Source organism: Cystoisospora suis, assembly GCF_002600585.1.
Source record: "Cystoisospora suis strain Wien I chromosome Unknown contig_927, whole genome shotgun sequence".
Taxonomy (NCBI): domain Eukaryota; phylum Apicomplexa; class Conoidasida; order Eucoccidiorida; family Sarcocystidae; genus Cystoisospora; species Cystoisospora suis.
Genome location: NW_027153728.1, coordinates 714 through 13,792, shown reverse-complemented (window position 1 = coordinate 13,792; position 13,079 = coordinate 714). Strand labels below are relative to the sequence as shown.

At 42.3% G+C, this 13,079-nt stretch overlaps 2 protein-coding genes across 2 annotated transcripts; one reads left to right on the top strand and one right to left on the bottom strand.

The window, feature by feature from the left end:
• Nucleotides 1-190: 190 nt before the first annotated feature.
• On the bottom strand, nucleotides 191-10,056 carry CSUI_002217 (atp-dependent nucleolar rna; the record flags this gene model as incomplete). Its single annotated transcript, XM_068062419.1, has 10 exons — nucleotides 8,515-10,056; nucleotides 7,524-7,712; nucleotides 6,335-6,685; nucleotides 5,162-5,394; nucleotides 4,369-4,465; nucleotides 3,649-3,978; nucleotides 3,202-3,299; nucleotides 1,983-2,140; nucleotides 992-1,221; nucleotides 191-265 (listed from the first exon to the last, which is right to left on the bottom strand). Coding segments are annotated over exons 1-10 (2,610 nt in total), but the record flags the coding sequence as incomplete, so codon positions are not given.
• Nucleotides 10,057-10,363: 307 nt separating this feature from the next.
• On the top strand, nucleotides 10,364-12,554 carry CSUI_002216 (jmjc domain-containing protein c2orf60; the record flags this gene model as incomplete). The annotated part of the gene is made up of 1 exon (XM_068062418.1): nucleotides 10,364-12,554. A coding segment is annotated over exon 1 (1,386 nt), but the record flags the coding sequence as incomplete, so codon positions are not given.
• Between the last annotated feature and the right edge of the window lie 525 nt (nucleotides 12,555-13,079).

The window sequence follows — 13,079 nt, the reverse complement described above, 5'->3', positions numbered from 1 at the left end:
ATCTATCTATCGATCGATCGATCTACCTATCTATCTATCTTTAATCTATCTTTAACAGTGTATCCTCCGAATAGAAGCGCTTCGTGTTCACTAGGACTTCTATTTGTCTCTAGGTGTTGTATGTATTGAGACATTCCTGATGTGTAGGAAGAGACGTGAAGGTGGATGAGTTTTGTTTATCTTTTCTTACCTGTGACTGAGGGACTTGTGCAAGGAGATAAGAAGGAAGGACATGCAAATGAGATCGACCTGCCTGATTCCTCTCCTAAACATTAAAGAAACACACACATCCATATACACATATCTATGCTCCCATACATACACATACATATATAGCGATATTTATACTTAGGTACATATAAACAGATATATAGACATATAGAGAGAATGCATGCGCATACATGTCGAGAATAGAGATGGTTTCATGTATATCTTCTTTTCTTTCTCAATAGAATCGAACCCCCTTCTCTCTCTACTGCTATTTCCTAACTATCGTCTCTCTCTCTTTCTCTGTTCTTTTTGACTTGAGAAGAAGAGAAGCTGCTCTAAAAGACGTAGAAAGCCTGAGGCGAGTGAAGAAAGAAAACTATTGAGACGTATCTATCTCATCTAGCATGTCGACAGAGAGATAGAAGAGGGATACACTAAAAATAGACGAAAGTTAAATAGAATGATAGAGAGGTGGAGCGATAGACAGAAAAATAGATTGAGGACAGATAGATAGATAGATAGATATTTACAGATAGAAATGTTGATAGAGATAGATTGAAGATAGCTACATAGATAGATAGAGATAGAGATAGGCAGAGTCAGCTACACAGATAGATAGATGGATAGATAGATATATAGATGGATAGCTATATGGATTGAAGATAGAGAGATAGATAGATTAAAGATAGATAGATTAGAGATAGATAGATACATTCGAGATAGAGAAATAGACAGATAGATAGATTAGAGATAGATAGCTGTATAGATAAGTGGGGTGTACCCTGAGTTGTTTGGCTGCGGCTCTGAGGAGTTCTTCATCTCTAGGATTTCTTTTAAAGAATTCCTGCATTTTACGAGATCGAAGAACCTCTTGCTGGAGCTCTTTAGCAACGACGGAAGCGATAAGCTTTCTTGTGATGCCTCGACAGACGTCTTCTACTCGATACCGAAAACACTCGACGTCTGTTAAGCGAAGCGCCAGAGATCTTAAGCCTCCTCCCCCTCCTGCGCCTGGAGAAAGAAAGATAGACAGAAAGAGAAAAGAGAAGAAAAGATCAAGAAGAGAGAAGATGAGGAGAGATAACGATGAAACTAGATTACGGAGAGAGAAGGAGAAGAATGAAGGAGATAGAGATGAAAGAGTAGTCTTTCTAAATGCTCTGAGGAAGAAATAAGGAGAGATTGAAAAGAAAGAAGAAGAAAAGAAGAAGAAGACCCTGATTTGTTCATCTCTTTGTCTATGGAGTAGATAGAGTGGGTAGTGTATGGAGAGAGACATAAAAAAGATACACGCATGCAAATCAATCCGATTCAATACAACCCCACGACTGCACATGCAAAGGAAAAACCGCATCGAGATCTCTCTGTCTCTCTCTCCAAAACGCAGTAGACATATGCATAGACAGATATATAGATATATATATAGATATATATAGATATAGATATATTTGGGGCTCTTCATCTTTGTGTATGAGGATGAAGTCACCATATCGAGCATACTTATAGATAGGTGTATATGAAAGGAATGATTAGCATGCATACATATATTCATATAAATGAGAATAGGGTGAAGAACCTATTTGTTTCTGTCTGTGGCGCTCTATCTATCTATCTATCTTCAATCTACCTGTCTATCTATCTTTAGTCATTAACCTCTCGTTAAGGTATCTACCTATCTTCGGCCTCTCTCTACCCCTTTCTCTCTCTCTCTCTGTCCCTCTGTCTCTACCACTCTTTCATTCTTTCTCTTTCTTCCTTCTTATGATACACACCCTGAAGTCCGTCATCTCCTTTTCCTCCTTCTCTCCCTGCCTGTGAAGGTTGTCGAATAGCAAGAAGTTTTCTGAGAAGAAGAGCTTCTCTTGGAGAGGACATGTTCACCAAACATACGCATACACCAGAAGATCCTCCTCGAGCCGTCCGTCCATTCCTGAGAGAAAGAAAACATACAAAGAAAATAACACACATTCTCTCTCTTTCTCTCTCTCTCTCTCACCTTCGTCTCTATCTCTTCTTTCTTTCTCTTTCTTTCTTTTTCCTGTGGTGTACGAGAGGAGAAGAAGAGACAGGAGCAAGAAAGAAACCTTTCAACCTGTTACAGGCAGTGACTGCTTGGGAAGCCGAAGGAAGGAAGGAAAGAAAGAGAAAGAAACGGATAGAAAGAAAGAGAGTCTTCTTAAAAGTGAGGAAGACTCTTCTCTTTGAGAAGAAGACAGAGACCTTCGTATCAACTCCTACTCCTACTACTTGCATGCCTCCTACTGCTACACCTAGTCCTACTTGTATACCTAGTACTACTCTCCTCTATCCCCACCACAACTATAGCTACAGCTATTTGTATACCTACTTCTATACTGAACTACTACTCCTACTACTACTATTGCAGCTTCTTCTTTTTCTTCTGGGTGAGAAGAATCGTAACGATAAGAATGACAAGGCTATCCCTAGAGACGGCTGGATGGACAGACAAAACCGAAGATGAAGGAGGAGGAGAAGAAGAAAAGAAAGAAAGAAAGGACCAGGAGAAAGAAGAGATAAAGAAAAATAAGGTACCCAAGAAGAGGGTTAGATTGATGCAGAAACAGAGGTACGTAGACAGGTATGAGACTTTCCAAGCGATAGTCCGTGGAGTCTCATAACTCTTCTGTATATGCGGAAAATGAAGAGCACGTCAGGAAGATAGACAAGAGGAAGAAAAAAGAAGCAAAAGAGAAGAAGAGGCAAGACACGTGTTGTCTCTCCATGAACGGACGGTTCAGAAGAAGAAGAAAAGGAGAACGAAGAAACGAGAGAGGATGACGATGGAAGATGAAGAGAGAAGTCAAAACTCATCCGAGAAGAAAAAGAGGAATACAGAGATGTCTTCTTTCTTTCTTTGACCTTGAAGACCGTGAGAGGAAAGAAAGCTACGAGAAGAAGAAAAAGAAAGAAGAGAGAGAGAGAGAGAGATAAGAAAAGAAAGAAGAGAGAGCGAGGTTGGAGTTTCCTTACCTATGTATGTAGGATCGTACATTGCTCGGCATATCAAAATTGAGGACACATGCAACGCCTTGTAAATCCAAGCCTCGATGAGAGCCAAACTCTCCGTCCTAAAGTAAGAAGAAGAAAAAGAAGAAAAAGAACACGTCACACGACAAGAAGAAAAGAGAGAAGAGAAAGACGGAGTTAGAAGAAGAGAAGGAAGACGACAAGGAGGACAACAAGTAGACGAAAACACGTGAAAGAGGAAGGAAAGAAGATAGCGAGAAAGAGAAGTGTAGAGAGGATGCACGACGCCTGTTAAAGGAAAAGAAGAGAGAGAGAGAAAGAGAAAGAGAAAGAAAGAGTGAAGAAAGAAGGAAAGAAGACAAACACAAAGATAATTCTAGAAGAGCCGACAGAAAGGGCAAAAGAGACCAAAGCAGAAGAAGAACATGAAGAAGAAAAACCCTAACTTACTGGCTTTTCAAGAAGTTTTTTCTTCTTCTTCTTTCCGCTTCCTCCTTCTTTTCCTCGTCCTTTCCCTTCTTCTTCTTCATCCTTCGACGTGGGCGAGGCTTCCCTCTTAACTGCCTCCACAGCGGCCTTCACATCTCCCTCTTCTTCTTCTTCGTCAATCGAATTTTCTTCCTCGCTATCGTCTTCCTCCTCTTCTTCGTCCTCATCCATCAAGTTGTCTTCTTCTTCTTCCTCTTCTGTCTCGCCATCTTCTTCTTCTTCCTTTTCTTCTTCTTCTTCCCAGGCTCCATCTGTTGTGACTAAAATCTCAAAGAGACCTCTATTATAGCCCTTACACACACACACACACCAACAAGACCAAACAAACCTACACACCTGCTATCTATCTATCTATCTCTTCATCTTTCTATCTATCTATCTATCTATCTCTTTATCTATCTATCTATCTCTTTATCTATCTATCTATCTATCTATCTCTGGGCTAAAGAAGGAAAGAAAGAATGACTGAAGCTTCACAGCAGGTTTGAGAAGAAAGAGAAATAGAAAGAATGGAAAGACTTGAAGAGAGGCAAGGAAGAAGACCCCCCCCCTTCTGCAACAGAGGGAGGAAGATACACAAGAACAAGGTCTCTCCTCTCCTTTTCTCTTCGTTATCTCCCTCCATGTCTTCTATCTTTATCTCTTTTCTTTCTTTCTTTCTCACTCTTTTTCTCTTCTTACGTGGATGAGATTTTGACGTGATTCGATAGAGAGGGTCGGGCTCAGAACTGCGCAGCCAAGACCAAACCTCTCCAGAAAGATTCGCACACCATACGCACTGCAGAAACAGAAACGAAGAAAGAGGAAGAAGAGATACATTCATGAAAGAAGATAGAAAGAAAGAGAGAACGAAGCTATCACGGGAAAGCGAGACAGGCAAGAGAACACGGATGTGTCTATAGAAGATCTGAGAAGAAGTATAAGAAGGTCTCTACTCCTTATTCTTCCTCTTCAGACCTGAGAATAGAAGGAAAAAAGAACGAAAAAAGAGAGAGAAAGAAGAGGAAGAGATAAAGAAAAGAACCTTTACATGAATGCATGCAAAAAGAGACAGAAGAAAATGTAAAGAAAGCAGTCGGCCGGCGTGCTAGGGGTCATTCATCTATTTCCATAGGAAGATGAACGCTACTTTCTCCCTATGTGTAGAGAAGCCCTTCCTGTGAACAAGAGAGAGAGAGAGAGAGATAAGCGCGTTTCTTTGTCTCTTTCATTCTATCTACTTGACAAGGAGAGACGCACGGCCTTTTAGAATGTAAGGAGCAGCACATAGATCTGTAAGAAAAGACAATGTCTCCGCTCTATCAGATCTTTTAGAACAGAGATGAACAGAGAGAATAAGAAGAAGAAGAAAAAGAGGGACAAGGAAAAGAAGAAACACCTTTCTCCTCTTCTTTCTCTTTCTCTTCTTCATCTCTGAGAGATTCTCCTCACTCTATTCTATTTCGAAATCTTCTTGTTCTCCCTCTTCTTTTACCTGGAGATTCCTGAAGCAAAGATAAGGCATTTCCTTGGGAGAAGATCGAGCTTTAGTAGAGCGTAGAGAACAAGCCATTTATCGGTGGGCTTAGGAAGAGAAAGATAATACTCTGCTAAAAGACTAGATGTCTCTCCTTCATATCCTGCTCCAGGCGTTCCCGAGGAGGAAGAAGAAGCATCGACTTGTATGAGAATCGACCGATGTAAAAGAAGCTCTTGAAGCTCCGACACCTGGACATACACACATATATAGGCACATAGACATATGTATACACATGGGAGACGCGAGAAGAAGAACACACGATGGCGATCTAACAGAGGTGTCTACAGACAGAAAGAGTAAGAAGAAAAGAAGAGGAAAAGACGAGACAGGTATGAGAGGAAGAAACAGCTCGCGAGATTTCCTGTCACGTAGGGTATATATCTCATCTGCTTCGAGTCAAGAGCAGAATGGGCGAAGAAAGAAATGAAGGAGAGAGAAAAAAAGGGAGAGATGACATTTCATGAAAGACGAATAGGAGATAACGGGGTGTATGTACACCTGAAAGAGGAGAGATGAGTAGGAAAGGGCAAGAAGGGAGAGACATGCACAGCCTTGAGACACTATAGAGGCAAACAACTCTAATCCAGTCAAATAGTGTCGATGATAGGAATACGTATGTACTCATGTACACATGCCTACATATATATATATATATATTTGTACTGTGTATATGCATGGTATGTATTCATATACGCTCATGTCTACGCTTGACGCGAGGAGAAGAGGAATCCAAACTATAGAAAGGAAGAGTCAGCGTATGTCTCGAAGAGTGGTGTGGAGACACTGCTGAGGCATCTACGCCTGTGTATATGTAAACTATGCTGTCTACATACATACATTCATACATACACACACAGATACATTGATACATACATACATGCCTATTCATCCATATTCATACATAAACCTATATACATCTTCATACATGGAGGTTGACCTGTATTTGCATGCATGTCTGTCCATATGAATGTGAAGACACAAGGCAGTCCCAACGCAAGCCTAAGAGAGCGAGATGCACTGTGCCCCACCCCTCTATATGCAAAGAAAAGTGAAGAAGAAGAAAACGAGCACTTTTCAGTTGTTCCTTTTCCTTGTTCACTTCTCTTTCTTATTCTTTTGAGGTTCTACCTCTTCATTGAGAGTCGCAGAGAGAAGAAGCGTCTGTACATGTCTATCTGTTGTACTCGGGAGTCGACTCATGATCTTCTTAATCTCTTTCTCATATCCGAAAGACAAGAGAAGATCTGCTTCATCTACGATCAGCATTTGGAGATGTTTCGCGAGCAAAGCATTCACTGGGGTGCTCTGAAGATGCTGGAGATAAGAAAAGTAACTCTCCGCTCCCGCGGGTGTTGCGATAAGAATCGAAGGAGGAAGAAAAGGGAGAGAAGAAGGAGAAGAAGACGATAGAATCGCGGTGTGATTGAGGGTGATGGATGCAGGAAGATACTTCATGAGAGACAAACAGACGGAGTAAACCTAGAAAGAGAAAGAGAGAGAACAAGAAATACAGATGGGACGTTCTTTCGCTTCTCGTGATTCGGAAGTGAAGGAGGCCCGAAGAAGAAAGAGACTAAAGAGGGAGAGTGCACGAAAAAGGGAAATTATATGGAAAACGAGAAACGAGGGTTACACGTGAGTGCGCCCTTGAGGTGTATATACACTTCGTTTATACACAGCATGTATGAGAGAGAAGGAGGGTAACTCAAAACAGGTGGAGATAGGTACCAAGGATAGCATGCGCGCCAGGACAGAAACATAGAGACACCCCCAGAAAATAAATATGCGTCTGTACATGTGCGTGTATACAGATACATCCATATATATGTATATAGACATACATACGTACACAGAGAAACAATAGCATAGCAAGGTCTCCTAAATGTCGCTCAACGCTTTCCTCTGTACAGGGGGGACGGAACTCCGTCCGTGTACAGATATATCCACATATACATATATATATGTATATGTATACATGTATACATGTGCAGGTATGTATGTACGGCTAGAGAGAATAGGAAGGATACATGAAGATGATCAGTCGGCGCACTCATCGGTAGCGGAGCTGCATGCATTTGCATTTAACAAGCTAGACTCCTTTCGGCCGTAGTAGATGCACATGAATAAAGCAAGGGATACAAGAGAAAGAAAGAGAGAGAGGACGATAGCGCGACGTTGAGAGAGACACTCCCTATATATATGTAGAGAGAAAACGTGATTGCAGTCTTCACATATAGGACAGCTCTATACTGCTGCTATGGAGTGTATGTACACTATGTACATGATGAGTCATGTTGAAGTGAGGAGACATCCATACCTGAAAGCAGAGCTCTTTACTCGGGACAAGAATAAGAGCTTGGAAAGGAATCTCCGCGAGAGGATTGACTTCGTTCTCTGACATGAGGAGAAGTCTCTGAAGCATCGGTAAAACGTAAGCTAAAGTCTTTCCACACCCCGTTCTCCCCTGTGCTAAAATGTCTCGACCTTGAAGTGCTAGAGGAATCACCTAGAAAGAAAACAGAAGAGAAAAAGAGAAGAAGCAGATTCTTTTTGTCACAAGAGAGGAATGCAAAAGAAGACAGAGAATGAAGAGAAAAGAAACAACGAGGTTTAGCGCCATGTGTATGTATTTGTCTTAGCAGCGTACACATGAGGAGAAGAAAGAAAAGAGAAGAATGCTCTAAATCAGAGGAAAGAAATCGTTTGGCCCGGATGGCCTTCTGCTCGGTGAATCTACACCTCAAACTTCCTCCTTCTAGTGTGCGTACACCTCGTACCACTCCGGGTGTATATACACCTCAAAGTACTTGCGGTGTATGTACACCTCCTCACTCACATCTCCTCCAGGTCTGCGTACACCTCAAAATCCCCCGAGTGTATATACACCTCGAAGTATTTCCTTCCCGGTCCACCGCTCAACGTGAACTCTTATCCGAAGATTTAGAAGCAGACGCGAAGCACGTCTTGCAGTCACCACATGACTTTGCAGATCTTCGCAAGAAACAAAGGAAGAAAGACTACGCGAGCATCGATCCCATCCATCCTAACACGACAAGACCTGCCCTTCTAGGAAACTACAGATGTATTCCCCATCGCGCAACTCGAAAAGCAGTGAAGACACCCCAGAAGAGAAAACAAGCAAGAGGAAGAGAGGCGAAGATAAGCAGCACAAAAAGTCTGGAGAAGGATCGATCTGAGAAAAAGAGAAGAAGATGGTTTATGTGCGATGAAAGAAAAGAAGAGAAAGAAGAGAGATTTCTTGTTTCTCTTCTTTCTCTTGATCTTGCTTCCTCTCTTGATTGAATTACCTCGACTTGTATATAGGTGGGATGTTTGAGCTGAAGCTCATGCACGAGAAGACGCGTAAGTCTGCGATCGAAATGGAGAGAAGAAAACTCCTCAAAGGTTACAGATGTATCTAAAATCCCTCCTCCTCCTTTACTCCCCTTCTTTCTTATCACTTTCTCGACCGATGAAAAGGAAGAAGAGGAAGAAGAAGAAGAGGAGAGAGAAGAAGGAGAAACAGATTCAGTTGGAGAACTCGAAGAAGAAGAAGAGGTCTCTGCGTCAGCAACTTGCCTTTTCTTCTTCATCTTCTTCTTTTTGGCTACTTCCTCTTCCTCGTCGTGTTCTTCTTCTTCGCTACCAAGATTCTCTTTCTCTTCCTTTTCCTCTTCTTCTCTCTCTCCTGTTGGTACGTGGTGGACCTCCTTTCGCCTTCTTCTGGATCTAGATCCCTCAGGCCCCTCGTCATCTTCTTCTTTCTCTTTCTTGATTCGTATGGTAAATCCATCCGACGAGCCACCTACGTTGTTCTTCTTCTGCTTCGCTTCTTCTCGAGACGTCGTTTTAAGAGACACTTCACCAGAAGTAGAAGAAACGCCCGCTAGTGAGACTTGATCTCTATCTTTTGCTTGCTTGTCTTCCTCTTCTCCTTCTTCCTCCTCGCATTTCTCTCTCTTCACTTTCCTCTTCTTTGCGTTCTTCTTCTTCTCTTTTCTATCACCTTCTTCTTCTCCCTCACACGGCATAGGCTCTTGCTTAACCTTCATCTTCATTTTCTTCTTCTTTCTCTCTTCTTCTTCTTCTTCTCCACTGGCCTGTCTTCGACCTTCAGGAGGATCACTCGGGTCTTCTGAAACACATGCTCCCGTCATGATGTGAAAGGATGAAGGGCCAGTCTAAAAGAGAAACAAAAGAAGAAAGGAAAAGAAAGAGATCTAGAAAAATAGAGAGACCTGTATGAAAAGTCCTAAAGCCTTCTCTCCAGGAAGAGATGCACCGTTACTGAGGTATGGAGAGAGCTAGGGAGGATTTCGCCCCGATAGAACGAAGAAAAGAAAGAGAAAGAATGAAGGAAAAAAGGAGAGAAAGAACGAGAGAGAGAAGAGAAAGGAAAGCAGGAAATTTCGTTTCAAAGAGAAGTCCTTCTACAGCTACACATAGAGAAAATCGATATTCCTATCCGCAGGGGAGTATCGAAAGGGCGCTTCTTTTCTCTTCCCTGCTGACACGTGCCAAATCAGAAGAGAGAGAGAGAGACTTCTCTCCCATCTCCTGATCTCCATAAATCTCTCGTTTCTTGGAGCAGAGCGCGGTCGAGGTTAAAGGCGAGGCATAAATAACAGAGGGACGCGGGGATGAAGCGAGAAAGAAAGGAAGAAAGAAACGGAGAAGAAAGAAAGAAACATCGAAAGATTGAAAGAATTACATGCGCATGCAAGATGAAAATTTGTGTGGGGTTGGGAGAAGTCTTCTCCTGACTTTGTAAGAAAGAAGAAATAGCAAGGAAGGAGCGAAAGAACTGTATGCTATTTTGACTTGCGTTTCCATTCTTCCATCACTACTCGCCTAGCAAGTATTAAAAGAACGGAGAAAAAAAGGAAAAGTAAATGAACAGTTTGGCCTACTGAGCTTTGCGAGACAAAAAGAAGGACAGAGAGATCTAACTTCACTCATTGGAGCTGCCACAGGCAATACTTGGCCCGAATGCATGCATGCACTGCCTTGTGCATGCAACCATGGGAGTTTCGATGTGAATAGGAAAGCAGAAAGAAACCTGTTTCTCTGGTCAGTCCAGATCCGACGTTTATGTGTTAGGGTTCCTCTTCTGCTCTTTCTCAGATGCTTATATGCTTTCTTACTGCCTATGTTGGGGAAATCTTTTCTTCGCTCTTGCCGTTTTGTCTCGCCTACATGAATCGATGCTGATGCATGCAATCCCAGGCGTAGAGTAGAGAGGGAGAGAAGAGAAAGAGAAGAAGAAAAGAAGGCTCCACTGTCGATTCAAGAAAGAAAAGCTCGATCTCCTCTCCCTTATCGTTCCCGCTCTCTCTCATCGGCGAGCTTCATCTTCTTGCTTACCGAGAGAAGAGAAGAAGAAGAAGAATTGGTAGAGACAGGATGTCTTTTTTCTTGTCGAGACAACACTTCTCACATTCCTTCAGTCACGCCTCTGATCTTCCTCTCTCCATCTCTTTTCTCCTTCTCTTTCTCCTACACAGATGTGCGTATATATATATATATATACACAGGTAGCTATAGAGCTACCTGTCAGAGAGACATCTATATCGGGATAGACATCGCTGCTATGTACATGTATACAGGTATGCCTGCTAGTTGTCGAGTGTACAGACACCTGAGAGAAGAAAGCTAAGAAAGAGAGAGGAAAGTCACGCGTAGGAGGAGAAGAACACACGGCTTCTCTTTTGTCCACTCGATCTATTAGGAGGTCTCTCTCATCTCTCCATACAAACTCTTTCTTTCTGTCTTCTCTTTGCTTTATCTCTCTCTTTCTCTCTCTTTTTTCTTTCTCATTCATTCCCCCTTCTGTCTATCCTACCTCATTGATCCTACGGCAATCGAAGCCAGTCTTCTCTCGCTTTCTCTCCTTCATCGAGACTCTCCTGCGGTTTTCGTACAGACCAAGAGAAAGAGAAAGAGATCTTTCTTTCGTCAAAATGGAGAAGAGAGAAGAAAAAATAGACGAAGAGGAAGAGGGGAACGCTCAAGCCATGCATAGCGGAGAAGGAGGGAAAGAAGATGTAGTGTCTGACGAAGAAGGAAGAGAAAGACAAGGAGGAGAAGAAGAAGATAAAAGAGAAGAGAGAGAAGATACGAGATCCGGAGACAGAGATAAAGAAGGTCAAGGAAAGAAGGGAAAAGAAGGACAAGAAGAAAGAGAGAGAGGAACAGGAGAAGTCTGTCTATTATGTCAGAGTAACCGCTTAATTGAGACATTTCACATCCAACCCCTCCCTATCATTCCTTCTTCCTCTTCTTCCTTCTCTCCATGCCCATCTTCTTTTCTCTCTTCTTCTTCTTTCTGGGAGAAGTTCTATTTCTCTTCTTCTTCTTCTTCTCCTTCCGGTTCTTCTCGAAGGCCGTGTCTCCTAGGCCCTTACGTGGATAAAGAGTTAGGAGGTGCTTTGCACTCGCTAAAGGCAAACGCTCTTATAGAGAAAATGACTGAGGAGGAGGAGGAAGAGGAAGAAGAAGAAGAAAAGAGAGAGAAGGAAAGTCAAGATAGGATCACTTCGCAGACAGGAGATAGGATAGAGAAAAGAGAGGACCAAGAGGAAGAAGGAGAAGAAAAAAGAGAGCAAAAGAAGATAAAGAGAAAGCGAAGATCAAAAAGGATATCTGTACATGTCGCAGATCAGTTCTGCTTGAATTTCGTCGAGAAGAACTTTACCTATGCTATGATGGATATCTCCACTATGGTAGACTGTATCAAGCAACAGGAACGGCTCTCCAGAATACCCAACTCTTCTTCTTCTTCTCTTTCATCTTCTCCCTCTCTTTCATCTTCTGCAACTTCTTCTTGCTCTTCTCTACCATCTTCTTCTTCATCTTCTGCAGCTTCTTCTTCTCTACCGTCTTCTTCTCCTTCGTCTTCTCCAGCATGTCCCTCTTCTTCTTCATCTACATGTCATGGTAGGAAGACTTACTACTATTATCGCTCTCTAGGGAAGCGACCTGCGAAGGACTGCGCCTCGCTTGAAGCCTTAGGTTCAGGTGTATGTACAGCTTTCTCACTTCCTCCGGATCTTCAGCTGGCGAGAGCTAACGAAATCTTTCGGACGTCTTTCTCTCCGAAAAAAGAGAGAGAAGAAGAGAAAGAACAACAACAAGAAGAAGAGAACGATTCCACAGCAAGTGAAGAGAGAAAAGAAGAAACCCATCAGAAGAAGAAGAAGACGGAGAAAGAAAAGAAGGAAGAGCTAAAGAGACAGAAGGAGAAGGAGAAAGAGAAAGAAAAGCAAGATGAAGTGCTATGTTTTCATTCAAGTGTATTGCGTGTAGCTCAACGAGGCATAGAGCTATGGACTCACTACGATATCCCCGACGTCAGTCGTTCATCTCTCGTCGTCGTCTTCTTCTTCTTGTCTCTTCTTTTTTCTCTTTTCTTCTTCTATGTCTCCTTGTGAAACGGTTCTCGATCCTTCATCTTGTTTTCTTCTTCTTTTTCGCCTTTCTTTCTATAGAAATGTCTTCTCTCTTTTCTTCTCTTTTCCCCAATAGAGAGGCGTCAACGACTTACACCTTGATGCTTTTGACTCTTCTTCTCGTTCTTCTCTCTCCTCTGTAGACATCCTCTCTTCTCTCTCGCTAAGGACCATATGACTCGGATCGGGACTGATATATATCTATCCACGCTTACAGGGATTTGTACGTACGTTTCTCATTCTGATGCATGCAGTGAGCTTTATCGTCTTCATAGGATCTCTGTAGACAAGGACAGCCACACCACTCACTCCACATGAATCACTGATACTACAAGTACACATATCTATCTTTGGTCCATCCTTAGTCTATCTACCTTTCTATCTTCAATCTTTCTATCTATGTTTAGTCTATCTATCTATCTTTA